General features: G+C 38.8%; 1 protein-coding gene across 6 annotated transcripts in view; it reads left to right on the top strand.

Moving 5' to 3' along the window:
• Nucleotides 1-19,576, top strand: part of RUNX2 (RUNX family transcription factor 2) — a 306,364-nt gene that overhangs the window by 138,065 nt on the left and 148,723 nt on the right. For 4 of the 6 annotated variants that reach the window (XM_057494090.1, XM_057494091.1, XM_057494092.1 and 1 more), the window contains one exon: nt 16,567-16,740. The exons of the other annotated variants lie outside the window; for them this stretch is intronic. In XM_057494090.1, coding sequence (XP_057350073.1) covers nt 16,567-16,740 — 174 coding nt within the window. The remainder of the gene's footprint in view (nt 1-16,566; nt 16,741-19,576) is intronic. 6 annotated transcript variants of the gene reach the window in all.

The raw sequence follows: 19,576 nt of genomic DNA, 5'->3' as shown, positions 1-19,576 counted from the left end.
TTCAGACTGGTAAATGAGCATTAGCTTCAATTTAAAGTCACCAGCTGCATTAGCCTCCTAACGAGAGAGTCAGCTTGTACTTTGAAGATTTGAAACCAGGCTTGACTTCTCCTCTCTGGCTATGAGAGTCCTAGATGGTATCATCTTTCAAAAGAAGGCCATTTCATTTACACTGAAAATGTGTTGTTTAGTGCAGCCCCTTCACTGACTATCTCAGCTGAATCTTCTGGAGAGCCTGCTGCAGCGTCTCCGTCAGCACCCGCCGCTTCCCCTGGCACTTCTTTGTTACAGAGGTGGCTTCTTGCCTTACACCTCACGAACTAACTTCTGCTAACTCCAAACTTTTCTTCTGCAACTTCCTCACCTTCCTCAGCCTTCATAAAATTGAAGAGAGTTAGGGCCTTGATGTAGATTAGGCTTTGGCTGAAAGGAGTCTTGTGGCTTATTTCATATTCTATCCAGACCGCTGAAACTTTCTCCATTTCAGCAGTAACACTGTTTCTCTTTCTTATCATTCGTGTGTCCACTGGAGGAGCACTTTTAATTTCCCTCAAGAACTTTTCCTTTGCATTCACAACTTGGCTCTTTGGCACAAGAGGCCTAGCTTTCTGTCTACCATGGCTGTCAAAATGCCTTCCTCACTAAACTTGATCATTTCTAGCTTTTGGTTTAAAGTGGGAGACGTGTGACTTTTTCTTTCACTTGAATACTTAGAGGCCATTGTAAGGTTATTAATTGTCCTTATTTCAATATTGTTGTGTTTCTGGGAATAGGGAGGCCCAAGGAGACGGAGAGAGATGGGAGAACAGCTGGCTGGTGGAGCAGTCAGAACACATGCAACATTTATCAATTAAGTTTGTGGTCTTCTATGGGCATGGTTTGTGTTGCCCCAAAACAATCACAAGTAACATCACAGATCGCCATAACATATATAACAGTAATGAAAAAGTTCGAAACATTGTGAGAATTACCAAAATATGACAAAGGACATGAAGTGAGCAAATGGTGCTGATAAACTTGCTCAACTCAGGGTTGCCACAAACCTTCAATTTCTTAAAACCCAATCTCTGCAAAGCACAGTAAAGTGAAGTGCAGAAAAACATGGTGCACCTGTAATGGCTAGGGGATATTTTGAGGAGAACTAACTTAGGAAAATATATTAAATAATACCTGCAATATTTTTATGTTTGTATATTTAAGTACATAAGTACACAATACAGTGTGTACATTGTGGGGAATCATTTTGCATTTTATCTTTTTTAGGGGGGCAGTATTCCTGTTTAGTTTTTGCTATAGAAGAAATATAAGTTGATATTTGTTCATTTCTTTTAACAAGTCTGGAATATTATCAACATCTTTAGAGCTTAGTCTGGCTTTTGGTAATGCTAGGAAGTTAAAATGTCTCCTTGAGTGTCAGACTCCCAGTAGGTACTGAATAGCTATTAAGTCTAGTTTTCCATGGAGGAAGAGGACAAGGTACCTCTGACTGAATGGTTAGAAGGCTTTTCTAATGCCTTAGGAGTTTTTGTAATGAAAACTGTTTTTTAGTAGATAGAAAGGTTATTAGCATATAGAGTCTGTCAGTCACTGACCCACATTCTGGATTCACTCATTTATTTATTCAACGAACACTTACCAGTTGCCTACTATATGTACTTTAAAAAGGGTTATGGGAATGCATATGGTTTAATAGTATGTATGGCTCAGAAAGAAGCTTAGTCCAATAAGCGAATAAAGCATGGATATTAAGGACTGTGATTGTGTGACAAAAAGTGATAAAAAATGAGAAAGGGCATAAGAAAGTGGCAGCCGAAGTGACATGGAAGTTCAAAAGCAGTTTTACTTCTCTTTGGTGTGTAAAGGGAAGGTTTCACTGAGGTGAAGGCATTTGAGCTGAATCCTGAATATCAAGTAATTAAGCTTAATTGGCAGAAATTCTTCACTATCAAATTGTGGGTAGATTGTGACTTTCAGAAGACTAACACTATCTTTTATTCTTATAATAAAAAAAAACCCCTAAAACCCTCCTTCTTGACCCTTACACCCTTTGCACATCTATTGGTGGAAGTTGTAGTCCAGCCCAATGCTTTAGTTCAGGTGGTTCCTTTGACCTCAACTGTCTTCTGTTCCCTTCTCTATTAATCTGGGGTCTACTCAACATTTGTGGCTAAGTTCAAATGCTGTCTTTTTTTAGTACTTTAGCAATTCTGTCATCTTTTTTTCCTGCTTGTCATATTTCTTTCTTTTTTCTTTTTTTAAAAATTCTGTCATTTTTTAGTTGTGTTAATTGTTGATCTCTTCTTTTTAAAGCTGTGCCAGTACCAGTGTGATGATGTTTCACACATTGTAGATGTTCTTTGAATGTAATTCAATTGAACAAAGTAGATCAGGTAATTGAATTAACTTTTTAAAGACATATCACAGTTTGTTTTCAGATTAGTATCAAGGAATAAAAATTTATACTGTGAACTGGTACATAAATTATAGAATAGCCTAGGGCCTAGTTTTAAATTAATAGAAAATAAGCCTGTTAACAAAATTGGCAGAGGTGATGATCATGTTTTTTCAAGGTATCTTCTAAATGGCTAGATTTTAGCAACCTCTGGGGTTCAGTTCTCATATAGGGAAAAGGAAAATATCTAAAAATCTTCAGACTAACTTGGTGGCTCAGACTTTGCTTTTCAGAGTCCTTTTATATGCATTTATTCATCAAGTTGAAGTCCTATAAATGATACCACTCATACTGTTTGCATTGGCTCCCTGCCATATCTCCATCCATAACAGATGGGTTCTTTTCTTCCATCCCCATATACATTCGTCAGGGTTTGTTACTTTCTGATGGACACTAGGAGTGAGAATGTCGAAAGGGGGAGGGTGGAGAAGAAGGACTGAGTTAATTTTATTTCCTTTCCATATTTCTCTTAAGTTTACTGTAGTGCAAATAGCAGGATAACAAGTGGTTAAGTATGCTGCTCCATGAGATTTAGGAAGGAACCTTTCTCAGAAGACATGCTGAGAAAGATGGTTAATTGTAGAGGTTTTTGTTGTCATTTAATGGTTTCTTTTGCTCCCCCTCATATTTGATGCTGATTCAGATCTTGGTGTTTCCAATGTAGTATTTAGACCAGAAAAAGTTTTGCTTACTTTCTGGCCTGTGCAAGTGATAAGTACAGAGTCACCTTCTGACTTGTGACTTGATCCAGGAAGGGCTGATTGCCATGTGGTTGGGAGGGCTTTTAGGCTAGGTACTTTTCCCAAATCTTTAAAATAACCTGGCCATGATGACTGAATTCAGAAGACCTTGCGCACGCTCATAATCACCACTAAGGTGTTCTTATTCAAAAGATGCCTTGGAAGCAGCTAGAAATAATTAGTCTGAAGTTCAGGAGAGGTGGGAGATGCATTTTTTATATTCATGGGACCTTGAAGCCATTGGTGTTGATGAGGTCGCTCGAGAACTAGGTGCAGGGTGAGTGGAGAAAAGTAGTATCCTTTTTACCATTGTTGCCAAGTTAACTTTGTGTTGTTGGCCCCAGAGTCAAAGGAGAGGCTGCTTCTCTGCCAGCCTCCCAGGCCCTTAAAGCAGCGGAAGAGCAGTCAGGACTGGCTTGGTGGCTGCTCCATGCTTTGTGTCTTCCAGGAGTGCTGCCTCAGTGGTCCTGTGTTATTTACAGGATGATGTTCCTACTTTGTGGCACAGTGGACTGGCCCCTAACATCTGCCCTGCTTGACGGCCTCCCACCCACAGCCCTGTGGCTGAGCTCCAGCCATGCCAAATTGCTTCAGTCTATACTTTTTAAGTCTCTGTCTTTGCACTTCCTATTCCTTCTGCTTGGAATGTCCTTTTCTTCTGAATTTGCTTGACTGAATTATACTCATCTTTTAAGTTTAGTCAAATGCCATCTCCTCTATGAGTTCTTCCTGGCCAGTCTTGGAACTCAAGCACTTATGCTTTGGTTCCCCTTTGCCTGTTCAGATCTTGGTTATGTTATTGGTCACAATGCTGTAACTGTTGATATGATGCCTCCACCTGTATACTGTGAGCCCTTTAGCATAGTTCATAGTACATAGTTTAAGTGCTTAGGAAATTTTAATTGATAAATGAATATTATATTTTTACATATTACCTGTGTAGAACATTTTTGCCTCTACTATATTTCATCCTGATAATGTCCCTGTGATGCAGATGCTTTGGTCCTCATTCAACAGATGCAGAAGTTGAGCCATAGAGATGATAGATTATTTGCCTACAGCTCAACCAAATTAGTGACAAAGCTAGGAACAGACTCCAGGTTTTCTGTTCCTTGTATAGTCAGGCCCAGATTTGGATAGGAGGTTCTCCTTCTAATTAGATGCTGGCTTGGTCTTTTAGACCAAGTTCAATAGAACTTAACTATGCATTAAGTTTGCTAGTTGTGTGTATGTGTAACCCATAGTGACAGGTGAGGCATCCACAGTATCACTGATTCTTGGCATTGTAAGTTAGGTAGCATATTATTTTACAGATGAGAAAATGTTGTATCTGATAAGTTCACAACTTAGCACTAGTGGCAGAACTCCCATCTCCAGACTTTTAGTTATGCATTATCTTTTTTACTACACACAATCATCATTTCTTTTGGACAGAGTTTTGTTGTAGAATCTCAAGGGTTATTAGTAGGATTTGTTGAGCCATGAGGCTAGTTAACTCTTGGGAAGAGCTTATCCTTGGAGTAGAAAGAATATCATTTCTGTGAACAGTCTCAGTGAAAGGTCCATGAGAGAGATAGAATCTCTTTCATGAAGAGAAAGAATCAAATGATTCTCTTTTCAGAAGAGAAAGAATCAAATGATGACGTTATATCTAGGTTACCATGCTTTATCAGATTGCATTTCTTTTTTTCCAGGGAGCCTCACAGATTCTTGAGCATGTGCCATTTTGAAATAAAACAAAGGCATCTGAGTAGGCTGATAGGTAATAACTCCACATTTCAAGGAAAGGTGTGTCCATTAGTCAGAAGGATTGTGGTGTCATGATGTAAGAGAGTATAAAGCATGCTGAGCCTTGAGAGCACAGCATCCCCAGTTACCTGGAAAGAGACCAGAACTCTTATTAGTAGTATTGCTGTTCCTCTGACTGGACTGTCCTTCTCTATACATATATATGATACATATAATAGAGATAATATAAATTTGTAACCATATACATGTATATGTGGAAAAGCCAATACTTAATACATTTGACATGGACAAAATAAAACATTTCACCAGACTCGTTACTCATTAAATAATTTAGCATGAAGCCCAGAGACAGAAATTCTCAAAACTTAACACTGCACTTGCTTTTGGACAGCAAAAAAAGTTTTAATTTTAATCACCTAAAGTGTTTTTTTTGAATATTTGAGAAACTCGAGCACTGAGGGGTCTTAATAGTGTTCTTTAATTGAGGTAGGGGTGATGATAAACTCTGAAAAGTGAGCACCAATGCGCTTTCTTTGTTTTGAAAAGAATGCGCTTTTCTAATCTGCTATGCCTTGAAAAAAGGGTAAAACTTTCTATCTCCTAACTCCATTTAGTACTACTTTAGATTCCCTTTTATATAACAATAACTTGATCCTACTCAAAATACTTGGCACCTTTAGTGACAGGGTGGAATGTAAGAACACTTTAGCAGATCTGCATGTGAGTAAACTCCAGGAGTTTTGGAATGAAGAGCTAGAATTTTCAGTTCCTTATTCAGAGTTCAGAGAACATAAAAATCCTGGGATTAACACAATAGACTCCTTTCATCACACATGACTGAATAAAGAATTATTTGTCTATCAAGACTATAGTAAATTGTGCAACAGCATTAAGGGTGGATGGATAGGTGGGTAAACGCTATTCCATCGGAAAAAGAGTGCTGATATATGAGGGAATCCTTTGAGTTTAACTTGTAAACTGTTCTATTTTGGAGTTTATATCATGTTACCATTGCAGCTTAGACAGAAATGATCTTTTTAAAAATATATTGTCCATGGCATTTTTCAGTTCCTTACCCATCTGAATTTTATTAGGGACTTATTTCAAAGACATCTCCTGTTTAATCATGTTTAAACAATCTGTTTAAGACCTGTTGTGTAGATATAAACACAATAGTCCTTTAATGTAGTAAAACAGACGTCTGACAGACACAGCACATAACAGACATCCATCCATTATTGCTTAAGCTGCTGTTCCTTCCATGCCTGACCTGAGAGGGTAACCACAGAGCTCAGCTGACAGCATTCCCTGCTTAGAAAACACTGACTTGCACCTTATTAATGTCTAGCAAGCAGCGAATTGCAGAGCAACAGACAATTAAGAGACCTTAGACTAGATTAAAACTAAGTACCTTAAATCTGTTATAATGGCTATGTTTACATCGCCTTCTTCTTCATTCCTTTAAAAAAAATAATCAGGTTTCACAAGTGTTAAGAAAACCACCTCTCCTTGCCAACTGGACTAAGTCCAGTTTAAGCAAGAAATCCCACCCCCCCCCCGAACTTTTTATCTTTTTCTTCCTCTATGATCTTCACTGCCATCAGCACAGCAAGACCAGGCTGCGGGAACTGGCTGACTTTTTCTTTGATTATCACCTTTTAACATTTTCTTCCTGTTACAGAAATGGGAAAATTAAGAATGACGTTCTGCTGCTCTAGCAGCAAATGTCAAGAGAGGAGCTCTTTGCACTTTTTAATTACTTCTATGTAGTGTTTTTTTCTTTGCTTAAAATGCACACTCAGTTGTCACATACCACGTGCACAAAACCACAATAAGGAAAGAGAAACACAGAAGATCGCACGCTAAGGAAAGCCAGTCAGGACCCAGGACTTGCGTGACAGTCTGTAGGCTAGTTGTTCTGGACCCTTTGAAGAATAACGCCATCCCTGTTCAGCTGGATTATTGGCAAGTAAGCAGTGGTGCTTTTTGTTCCACTATGGGAACTACCACTTCCATTGCTTAAAACATTACGCTTAAAAAAATCTTCACATCTCTCGGTGGGGTTTCTGTAAGTGCTGGTAACACAAAACTGTGGTATGTGTAATATATTGTGGTAAAGAAGGCAAAGGAAATGTTTTCAGAGCTAAAGTACTCAAGTTTTACTAAGTCTTGGGCATAAAGTATAGACATGAAGAAAGAGAGCTTTTGTTCATTTCCCAGAAACTGGATGGAGAGATGTAGATTCTCTGGTATGTCCATGCAGATTCTCTCAGATGGTCCTAGATGGACTGTGATAAAACAGTTGGAAACACTGGGTGTAATATAGTATAAGCTGCTCTGCTTTTTCTTATTCTGTTTTTTCTAGGTCTCTTTTCCTCAACCTTTTTTTCTCCTTCCCTTGTGTGGCTACCTGGCACATGGAAAAGGGGGCTGAGGCAGGTCAGAGGAAGGGCTTCCAGGGTCACCGCTGACTTCCACAGCTGCAAACAAGGCACAGGCTCTTTCTGGGCATCAGTTACTTTTCTAAGATGAAGAACATGATCTGGTGAAATCCATATTCTCTTTCAGCTCTGAAAAATTCTAATTCACATAATTTTACTTGAGATGGGAGTAGGGAGGGAAAGAATAGGCAGAAAAAAGTCAAGGACAGCAGGATTGGAACTAGAAAGAAAGTGCCAGGAGGTAAAAGGCAGAGTAGAGATGCGTTAGGACATGGGAGAGGGGCTGCGGTGAAGTCTGCCAGGTTCCCTGGTTAGCGTTCTTTTTCTCCTGTCTGCACAATGGATTACATCTCCTCTTATGTTTTTGTAATGCTTTCATCTGGGCTTTCTTTACATAGTTTAATCTTTTTTTTCTTCTTGCCTCCTAAGAGTTTCTTTTTCTTTAGATGTTTCAAGTTTTTTGAGTCCATTACTTGAAGAAAAGAAGATTATACTGTAGCATCTGGTCATTAGAAGTTTTTCCCTGATGTGGGCCCAATACTGGCATAGCCTGATAGGCCTGTCCTACTTTATTCTTTGATTGTCATGATTTGCTGCAGCCTAAAATCTAAAAGTTATAAAGGAACTTGCATTCAAATACATGCAAATTATTTTGCAATTATTTCATTTGTGTGTTCATTGAAAGATCTTGAATTCTCTAACCTTTAGAAGCCCAAATTTTTAAAAAAGCTGTCCTTCCATGATTTATCCCATGCTTCTAATTGTAATTTAAAAATGACTTCATATGAGTATGGGAGAGTGAACTTTTTACTCACTGATCTAAACTGGCGCCTTCTATTATTAAAAGAAAGCAAATTCAGCTTTTAACATTTTTTCTATGAACTGGAGTTCCTAGAATATTTCTATGGAGTCTAAGGCTTAACTATGTAATTATGTCTCTTGAGTAGATTATGTTTTTCTTCCCATAATTATGTTTTTACCCAAGAGACTGGAAGGCTTCAGACCTCTCTTGGATGAAATTGCTCTTCCTTTCTTCTTCCTTGATAAACTCTGAATTTTACGTGCCTGACTCTCTTCAAGGGCTGAAAGGAGGCTCGAGAAGATATGTGGTAGTCATTATGATGTTTTTCCCCTTTAGAAATTGGTTTACATATTAAGAAGGCTCTTAGAGAGAAGCTCTGTTAGTTCATTTTTGAAATGCCATCAGAGAAGAATCTCCTGGAAAGAGATTTGTTTATGATCTGTGGTCCTCTGTCTGGAAGCCACACACTAACATTGCTCCGGGGCTGTCTCCTCTCTCAGGCTGTCTTTTGTGAACTCTTGGGCACCATGTACATGTCATATTGCATGGCTGATAATTCCAGTGGCTCAGAGGGGCCGAGGCCTTAAACATGAAGACAGTTTTTCAGTCCATTTTATTATTCTCGTCCAGAAATAGTTTTTGACTGGAACCAGACAGCATACTCTTAGGAAAAAACATGACTCAGCAGCCTTTCCCAGCACAGATTATAGACTCATCAATTTTACTGTGGGAAATATTTCCCAATAACCAGCCTTTTTATACCCCTGCTCCTTTCTTTCTTTTACTAAGCAAAGGGAGAGGTAATTCTAAATTTATCAATGTTCTTATTTATTGATTCAACAAACATTTGTTGTGTGCCTTCTCCATACCTAGGCTCTAAGTTATGTGCCAGACATAAGACATGACACCTGTCCTCAAGAGGTTCATAGTCAAGTTCAGGACAATCACAGATAATAGGGCTTGAAATTTTGTACACATATTTTATATGAATTCATAGTAAGTTAATGCTTACTGAATGCCTACACTTAAGTATAACCACATGTAGACAGAAAACAGTTGTGGCTGCTCTCAGCTTGCTGTGATAGAAACCAGAGGGATCACTGAGAACCTAGAGACAGAAAAGACCAGAACGATGTGATGACCAAGTTGAGGCCACAAAGGGATTTGGCCAAATGGAGATGATGGGGAGAAGGTATTCTGAGTGGAGGAGATAGACTGGACAAAGGCGGAGGATCTCTGAAGAATGGTGGATAGTTTAGTCTGAGGAGAGGATAGGCTGGGAGCAGTTCAGTTGTAGCCATCAGAAATGAGAGTGACCAGGTATTTGCAGTGAGACCGTGTTTTCCAGGTTCTTGTTTGCTGGGTTTAGGGGGCTCTATTTAATTTAATAGACAGTATATGATAACTGAAGAATTTTGAATGGGTAAGTAACATTAATGTTAGGATTTAGGGACTGAAAAGACTTTAGAAATTATGAAAATAACCCTTCATTTTTGGTAGGCCCAGAGAGTTCCAATAAATCCCTCCCTGCGGTCATACAACTCATCAGTGTCCTTTCAAATATGCCAGGCTGCTGCTTTGCTGTGTTGGCCACAGGGAGATGTTCTAGGAGTGGTTCTAGTGGGAATGGAAAGCAGGGGCCCTTCTCCACAGAAGCTATAGGTATGAGTTTGACTGGATTATGGGGTCTAGGAAAGGGAGGTGGTAAAGATACACCTAAACTGGATTTTGAGCCTGGGAGACTAGAAAATGGTGATATTAATGGAAATTAGGAAACTAGAGGAGAAGCTGGTTGGAACTGTTTGTAGTGGGGATAGTGGGTGTGTCAGCAAGAGTCAAAGGACTTAACTCAACATTGCAAGCATGGCCAGAGTATATAGGTCTTTGATTTTTAGACTTACAAATCACCAGTGAAATGGAGTCATCTGACTGTAAACAGAGAGGAGTTTCACTTTTCTCGATAGTATTTCCTTTTTCACACATATGTATGAATGTAGAAAATAAGGGTTTTAATCTAGTGTCTCAATAGTTATAAAAAATTTGGATCCAAATTTTGCATTGCTTCTCCAAGAACACTCTTAAAAGTGTGAACTCCTACCTGTTATATTGCTTTTGCTGGAAACCATCTAAACTGAATTCTCTTAAGATATACTAAGATATACTAAACTCATCCTTAGTACTAGAATTCCAAATAGTTTCATTTGGAATTGAACTATGACTTGATAATTAGTCAACCTGTTCCCTACAAACACTCCTTCATGTAATACTTTCAGGGTAAAGAGATTAGAACTGAAGGCATCATTTTTTTCTTTTTTCCCCCAGAACTTCTGTGGAGTAGCAGCTCTGTTGCTGTATAACCAATTTGCTCTGAGAAATGGTAATTCTGATGCAAGTTTTCTCATCCTTTTTACTCCAAAGATCACTGCCACTACATTCTTGAATGGTTATATCCCATGGCCTGAGCACTAGAGCACTGGACTAGACTTCATTCTATCACATACTTGCTGACAGCAAAATTAGCTAATGCCTTCCCGGTCACCCCTCTCCTCCAGGGTCACCTGAATACAAGCCCTTGAACTGCCTAAGTATCATTTTATTGGTCAGGGGATAAAAAGATCTGTCTTAAAAGGGCAAATTCCCATGTATAATTGGATAGTTTAAAAGAATTAATGGGTAATTGTAAAACTAGAGCTATGAGGTGATTTGAAGAATGGTGTGCTTCTGTTTAGACTGCTATCACATACATGTTTAGCACTCACAAGATATTTATTATCATGTGTCTGTCATTTGTCCTTAATCTAGCTTTCTTCCTTTCTTCTCTGCTTATCAAAACCCTACTCAACCTTTAAGGACATAATGATCTCATCAGTGATGGTTTCCTCTCAGCGAGGTTTCCTTAGGCAATATCAGTTGCTCTCTTGTTCTTCCGGCAGGATACTTTATTATTTATTTATTATTGAAGTTTTTTATTATGGGAAATTTCAAACATACATTAAAAGAGATTATATATAATAAAATCCCTTATACCTGTCACCTTGTTTTACAATTAAGAACTTTTTGCTTTATTTGCTTCATCTTTTATTTTGCTGAAATATTTTTAAGTACGTACTAGACACTTAGCCCCTAAGTATATCAGTTGTGCTTCTAAATAATAACATTCTTACATATTCACAAAAAGCATCACTTTCTTAATATTTTGAAATAATCCATATTCGTATTTCCTCAGTTGATCCCAAACCATAGCGTTTAAGTGATTGCCCTCACCAGTCTTTTTCAGTTACCTTTAGTTGCTTGCTACTAGACTGGACTGCTTGAGGGCAAGGACATCACCTTAAGTATTTTCTCTCTCCTCCTCCTTACAATGCCTAGTGAGATTTGCATGTGGTTGATGCCCAGCACACACTAGCTGGACTGACTGACCCAAACAGGGACATGGCACTGGTTCCTGATTGATGCTGTTATTCAGATCTGCCTTTTAACTTCATTTATTTAAAAATTCTATCTTAATGATACCCAGCATACAAATAGATACCTAATGAAAGAGGTGAGTGTTTAAAACAGATTAAAAATACTACTGTAAAAAGATGAAGGGCCAAACATCATGCCCCAGTGATCAGCACAATGACCCCACACTATGATGCACCAGTCGTGACATGGCATGCTCTTTGTGAAAGGTGCCCTGTTTTGAAAGGTGTGCTCTTTTCGAGTGCATTTGGGCATTCTTCTGGGGCTCCAACTGGTGTAATGCACCATGTTGTGACTGTAGTACATAGAGTGTGAGGTTCTGCCTGGGGGCCCACATAGCTCTCCAAAGTTGTTAAGCAGTTCAACTTAATCAATTTCTATGAAAATGGGCCAAATGGGTCACACCACAAAGGCAAGTTCATTTTTGAAGTTCACATACCACAGTTTCAGAGTCTTTATGAACCGGTTTCAGTTACATGATGCTTTAAGCAGAAGTTCAAATGGCAGTATTATCAGCTTTGTGGTGAGTTGTCCTTGGACTAAAAGTGCTGGGTGGGGTAGAAGGGGACAGTTAGCTGGGTTGCTTAGTGACTTAACAGTTCCTCAGGAGTCTTTGCTCTCAGGATGTGTGAATGCTGTGACCTTTTGAACATGCTTACTTCTTGTGCCCCTGAATTTATTGCAACAGAAGTCATATTCAGCCAAACACACTCAAATTTTGAAAGAAATTTGTTCTGAAAACTACTTTTTCCTCTACTGTAAATTCACTTTTAACCATGACTTCCCCTGAATGACTGGTGTTGCCCTGTTATAACCTAAAATAAACTGGTTGGCAGTGGAAGGGAAAGAGCCTTGGACCAGCCATCAGAAAATCTAAGTTCTAGTTCCACCACTAACCATGACTTTGGACAAGTCACTTCCTCTCTCAGGGACTCAGGGTCCTCATCCATCAAAGAAGTACGTTGCTCTGAAATTTAGAGTTTAAATGACTTCTGTTGTCCTTTTCAGCTCTATGACTTTAAAAGTCTTTCAACAATGCTTAAAAATTGTAGTGAGAGCCAGTAGGGACTATTTCAGAAATCAAACAAGCTTTTAGTTAAATGAAAGTCCTTCAGGGAAATTTCTTAGGAAGCACCAATTAAAGGTTGGTTTCTAAACAGAAGCTTTTCCCACTGGGTTCACTAGGTAGCCAAATAAGAAGGCAAGAGGGTTTTTGGGGGTGAAAGGTAGTATTGTAATATGATATCCTGGGCCAGAAAATGCTCTTTTAACCAAGGTTTTTATTTAAAAGAAAATATTCATTTATTAATTTATTGTATAAAATATTTATTGAGTACCTCCTGTAGGGTTGTGAGAATATAGCTGTAAATAAGACAGCACTCATTCTCATGGGACTTAGAGTCTTGCAGGGGAGACAATAAATATACAAGATTATTACAGATTGTGGTAATAGTCATAAAGGAATCAGAGGGTATGCTCAAGAGGGAGGGAACCTATTCTGATTATAGTAGGCAGGCAAGGCCTCTCATAGGGGATAGTGATCATCCTGAGGTCTGAGGGATGAGAAGTCATGGGCTATGCAAAGAATCAGGGGGAGAGTGTTTGGAAATATGGGAAGGTACTGGGAGAGGAAACGTAGAAGGAGATAATGTCAGATGCCCAGAGAGATGGTGGGGGCCTGGACTAGGGTTGTGCCAGTAGAAATGAGAGAACTGAATAGATTTGAGATATATTTTCCAAGTGAAATGACGGGACTTGGTAATGGATTGAATGTGGGAAGCTTCTGAGAAGATTTTCTTATCCATTTGGGGTGGAAGAGCCACTGCAAGGGGGAAAGTACAGCTAGAGAAGAGGATCCAAGACTGAGCTTTTACATAGTCTTCAATATATCATAAGAGATTTTCATTCTTTATGCCTTCCCCCTGCTCGGAAGATCACTCTTTGGCCCATGGGTGAGGTTTGCTTCATCATGTACCCTGGTGGTGAACCCTGGCTTTGGTTTAAGTCAGTGTCCCCTTCGTCTTCCGTGCTCTTGATTTCTGAAGGAATTACCTGGGTACCGAAGATGTAAGTACATCTTTCAGCCCAGCCTTCACATGTTACCCTGATGTGGTTTAGTGGTAGCGGGTATTTGTCATGGTTGAAAGATGAAGAACCTGAATAGCTTTTGCTCTCCATTGTACTTTAAGAATTTTGTTGTGGTTGTGGTGGTGGCTATGAAGAGGCAGACATCTACAAGGAAAATGCATGTTTTTGTAAATGTGCTGCCACAGATAGGTTTTCCCTGATTTACTCTAGGTGTCTGTAGATACTTGGTAGGTCATCTTTGAGGATAATTTCCAAAATGTCATTGAGGCTTTAAAAATTTTACCTCCTCTTAAACTTTTCACACCCATCAGTGCTGTTCCAGATTCTTTATTCTTGACTTCAGTGTCCTATTACTCCCTTGAAGATGTGGCCTAAGAGAAACGGAAGTATACACACTCACACATATTTATGGTGAGCCCACATCTCATACGGTCTTCATGAAAACCTAATGAAAAGGCTGTAGAAAGCAGAGGCAAAGCTTATTTAATTTTCTTGTGACCCATGGCCCACAAAGTTCCAATATATAAAGGAAACATGCAAGATCATGTAGCCCTCCCTTTAGCCCTGAGGAAAAAAATAACTTCCAGGGACAATTCCATAAGCTTTCTTGTTAATGTTTACAGCTGTATCAACACCATACCAATGCTTTTTTAGGTATTTGTGTAGAGAACAGAATCCATGGATCTAACTGTGGCAGGTACTGTATAATACCCTAATTGTGAAACTAGTTAGACCCAGCAAGATGTATCGATGGTCGTTTGTTCAGGGTAATGGGTGAGCTGTTGACTTTGTAATGGAAACCTTGCTTTCTGCTTCTGTTTGCATTGAAAACCAGCCTTGGCACCTCACAGAGCTTGGTTCTTAGATGTCTCACTTTGTTGATCTGGATGTTTTCAGTCCTCCATAGCAGCTAGGAGAGGAGGGGAAGAGAAAACTAGACTGCTGGTGTTGATGGTGCCATATAATGAGTGGGAAGCTTAGTCAACCAGGATAAGAACTGTATCCTTTCTTGGCCGAGCTAGTTAATAGCTGAGAACCACGGGCAAATTGTTTGACCTCTGCAGTCCTTCGTTGCTTCATCTGTGGACCCTTCATTTTCTGGGGTCTGGCAACTGCTTTGGATAAATCTCTAAAGGTCCTTTAGAATACTAAAATCTACTTGTAACCTGGATAAAAGGTCATAAATGGTGGAGAAAACTACCATCAACAAACAATGAGCTTCCCTAGTTTTTCTTGATCATTTTTCTCCTCATCTTAGTCTCCTTGTTATAGCAGATGCCCAAAACTTACACTGGTGGGTGCCTTTCAGTTAAGGGGCCTCAATGGAACATGTTTGGCTGTGGAGACAGCTACACTCATATTACCAAGCCTTGGCTTCCTGTCTGTTTTCTTTGGGCTGGGTAGGCAATGAAAAAGGAGACAGGAAAATACATTTTGGGGCAAATAAAATAAGGAATTTGTCTTATGAAGACAGCTTATAGTTCGGAAATTCTAATGTTCAACTTAACCCTATCCTGATATATTTCTCCTGTCCTGTGCTAAGTGGAAGATGAGGTGTTCTTACAACCCATAAAATTTACCTTCCCATCCTTGAAGGCTCTTAATAATCCTCCTTCAGGGTTTTTTTTCTCTTTTATGGATAAATTTTTAATGCATAACTTTCCTAATTCCCTTAATTTTTCTTTAGAGAAGGGCAAATCCTTTACACTTACCATCTTAATGGCTCTTCTTTGAATCAGCTTCAGTTACTTAACATTTTACTAACATGTTGAGCAACATGCTAAGGCCTCGGTGGTATCAAGTATGGAAGAAGGAATCCACAGTATACTTCTGTTTATGCGTTAGGCATTATTGTCCTTGGTTTTGACAGCACCACTCTACAGAGTTACACTTAACTAATATTGCACCAAGATTCAGATGTTTTTCTGTTTATACTTGCACCGAGACAATACTATACTATTTGCTAAGAATGATTTGATAGTTTCTAAAAAGTTTTAGTAGCTTGGTTATACTTCATTTCATATTTCTTTAATATCTAGAAGTTCCTTAGATTTTAGACTTGAATAAACTAGAAGAGGGACAAAGGGTTTTTTTGTTTTTTTAAATAATGGATTCTCACATTCCCATTGTAACCCAAAGGGTATATTTCAGTTTCTTTTACAAAACCACAGTACTAGATTTAAAAAATTTTAAAGCATTCTTTCTAATTTAACATAATTTATTATATACTTTCAGGCTTTGGCACATTACAAACCATCCAGATTCCTTTGGAGAATTTGATTTTCCTTGCCTACATTTCTGTTTTTTGCCTCTTAAAGGGGTTCTGGGTTTGAGTTTTAAGTTTTCAATTAGGTGTAGTAGTAACAAAAAAAGAAAATGTCACTGTGGTCATAATGGAAGTTTCCCTTTGACAAATGTGTTTGTCTCTGTTTCTGCCCCAACTTTGGGACAATATGTGTCACCTGTACGGACTCTTGTGAGCTTTCAGGGGAGGTTTCTCCTTCCTGAGACATGCAAATACACCCCAGCACACATTCACCTTTCCCATCCTCACCAAGAGTGTTAGAAGAGGTGCCCAGAGAGTGCCTCCAGAGCTCTAGCATCCAGGCCCACTACTGGTGCTTGACTAGGAGCTGGAACTAGTGCTTGCCACCAGACGATGCTTATAAAGCGATTTGAAATGCAAGGCATTGTAAACACTTCATTATCAGTATCAGTATTCATAACTCCTTGGTGTAAATCCCCAGTATGTATGTTCACATATCTATTTAGTATGGTCAATTGTTCAGCTAATTAATGTGCTTTTATTTTATGATTTGCTGTTTCCAGGGCACAGACAGAAGCTTGATGACTCTAAACCTAGTTTGTTCTCTGACCGCCTCAGTGATTTAGGGCGCATTCCTCATCCCAGTATGAGAGTAGGTGTCCCGCCTCAGAACCCACGGCCCTCCCTGAACTCTGCACCAAGTCCTTTTAATCCACAAGGACAGAGTCAGATTACAGGTAAGACAGACTCATAGGTTTCACTTGCACAGACTCTGGCAGGCTGGGGGTGAGGGGCTACCAGATGAGATGTGTTCACTTCAAAGCTCCTGGAGCTGTGAAATGGCTTATCATTACAGAATCAAGACTTGAAGATACTGACCTTTTATATAAAATTCTAATATTCAGTAACTTTGGAGTAAAACTGGGGGACATTTGTGCTAATGCTATATACTCTGTTGCAGTGTCAGTCTGCAGACTGGCGGGATGGTAATAACTGTGCTCTCTGGGAGAATGTTTGTTATAAGTTTCTATATTGTGTCCAGGTGGTGCAGGGGATAGCATCACACCCTCACTATTAGAAAAGTAGTGTTACTGTCTCAGATTTGGGCTTACATTTCTTACGTGCATAACTGTTTCATTAAGTTTGCTTGAAAATTGCCCAGGGCCAACAGGAAGCCATGATTGGTGGTTATAAGGCAAGGTCAATGGGTGGCTCATTGGGCATACAGAATTCACTTCTGATTCATATTTATTAGTTCTTCTTGCGGCATCCTCTTCATACATCCTAGTCTGCTGCTTACTTTACCTTTCTTCTTAAAAATTAACATCTTAAAAATTAGCATTGCATTACAGACTAATACTTCACATTTGGTGCATTAAGACCCCCAACTCTTATTTTCTGCCCCATTTGTGCCAAAACAGATCTTACTTCAGGACTGGCCTGATCACTTTTAGGTCATGGTGACAAGAGAGTGTTATTCATCATAGAGCTTTAATTTGCCGATCACAAGTGTTGAGAGCTGAAGGGAACTTTACATGTCATCTATTGTTACTGTTGGCAGAGGTGAACCAGAATAGAGGGGAAAACTAATTCAAAACAAAATGTGCAATCAACTCTCAACATGGATCTTTCCTAATGGTTAAGTTTTTATCTATAACGGTTAGGTTTTGAGTGTCCTTAATGGTTTATAAACAGTTATTTATAAACTAAATGAGCTACCTCTCCTCCTCTCCTGCTCATATTAGGTTTACGTCTTCTTGGATATTTACTCAGAGTAGGTTTCTGTGAGTCTATGTATATTCATCTGATTCTATGGGTATGCTTGAGTATGTATTTTAAAAATATAGAAGTATAAAACAAAACAGCTCAACACTGAAGAGTACCAGATAGGGCAGAATTTAAGAGCTCCGTGAAGAATAGTCATGTGTTAGCTTAAATAAAAATCTCTAAATGTTGATATGTAGGAATCCTAAAGTTAATGTGCACTATAGGCATTATCCTTGATTAAAAAAATGCAAGGATGAAATTCACACTAACTTCTCTGAATTTGAAGCTTATAACTATTAGCACTTCTGCATTTAAAGTAGTGTACTTTAGATCATTGATTAGGATTCATAACAGCTGTCATTTTGTTCTTTATAGTAATCTTTAGACTGTGTGTGTGTGTATATATACATACACAAGCATATGTATACATATATCAAAGTGTTTATGTATAATTTGTAAGGAACAATAATAGCTAAGAAAATATATGTTCTATGATTTGGCAACCCCTGGATTCTTTAAATGTTTGATTTCTATGTTCTAATCCTTAACTGCTAATTATATTGAGCTAATGACTATACCTTTGAAATGGCCTTTGGAAACAATGAGTTGCTAGATTCACTTACGAAGATGCATTTTTCAAGGCTTTATTGTTAAACCTAAAGATGACATCCTAAAAAGAACCAGAGGACTTTTCAGAATCTGAAGGAACTTCAGATAGCATTAACCAAAAAGCTGGTAAAAGTTGTGAAGAGGTCTGTATTTTTGCAGCACACCCCCACCCCCCACCCAGATGTGAGTGCTGAGAGTGAGACTCTGAGAGGGGCTTGCCAGGAGAGCATCTGAGCAGATCAGGGCTGTGGCTGTCCACACAGACTCTCCTCCTGTTGTCAGCCTTTCTTCACACTCCTCTGTCTGGCGAGGCTCGGGAAGGTTAAGCTTGTCTGCAACTTGACAGCAAGGCAGCAGCAGGTCAGAATTAGGTCTCTTGGCTCCTAATGCTTTATGGCCTTTCTTATACAGTACCATGCCAAAGTTCCATCATGATCACATAAAGTAAAATAATATTTAAATATTCACTGGATATGTTTCTAAAAATGAAGATACAAAACAAGTTTATTTCTAGGTTCTGATAGCCTTTTAGTATTATATTATGATCGTATTAGCTCTGCATTTGTGATTATGGCACTAGTGACTATAAACTATAGATCAGTCTTTTCATTTTTTAACATCTACAAGGTATTGGACCCAACAACTTTTGTTTCCATATTTGCAGATTCATGCACACATACATGCCACCCCAACCCACTCTTGGCCATGTGCACTTTCTTTAAATGTTCCCATATTTTTGGTAAGATAATAATACAAGTATCCACCCATAACCAAGGATGTGAAGAATTCTGCCATGACCCAAATTATTATGAAAAAACCAGGAACACTCATAATATCAGCAGCTACAAAGTGAATTGAGTAGATTTGATTTTTTTCTCTCTGGACTGATTTTCTTATTTATTTAATAAGTATGATTTAGAGCTTACCACGTGTAGAGAATTAGGTCTTAGATAATATGGGGGAGAGAAGAAAAGTTCTGTCATTAAGTTGAAGTCTAACTGAAGAGATAATTATCCTCCCCAGCCCTCACAGTGCTACATCCTGTGCCCCAGAGTCTAATGGTGTTGCTCCTTGAGTACATGTTCTTTTCTCTGTGCCCACTTACTCAGGCTCTTATTTCCACCTGGGTCTCTGTCTGCTGACAAGATCCACCCACCTCCCTAGGTCCCTCTTCCCTTCTTTAGCAAAGAATCCTGG

The sequence above is a fragment of the Manis pentadactyla genome, chromosome 16 (genome assembly GCF_030020395.1).
Source record: "Manis pentadactyla isolate mManPen7 chromosome 16, mManPen7.hap1, whole genome shotgun sequence".
Taxonomy (NCBI): domain Eukaryota; kingdom Metazoa; phylum Chordata; class Mammalia; order Pholidota; family Manidae; genus Manis; species Manis pentadactyla.
The sequence above is the reverse complement of the archived record's forward strand: the minus strand, read 5'-3'. Positions and strand labels throughout refer to the sequence as shown.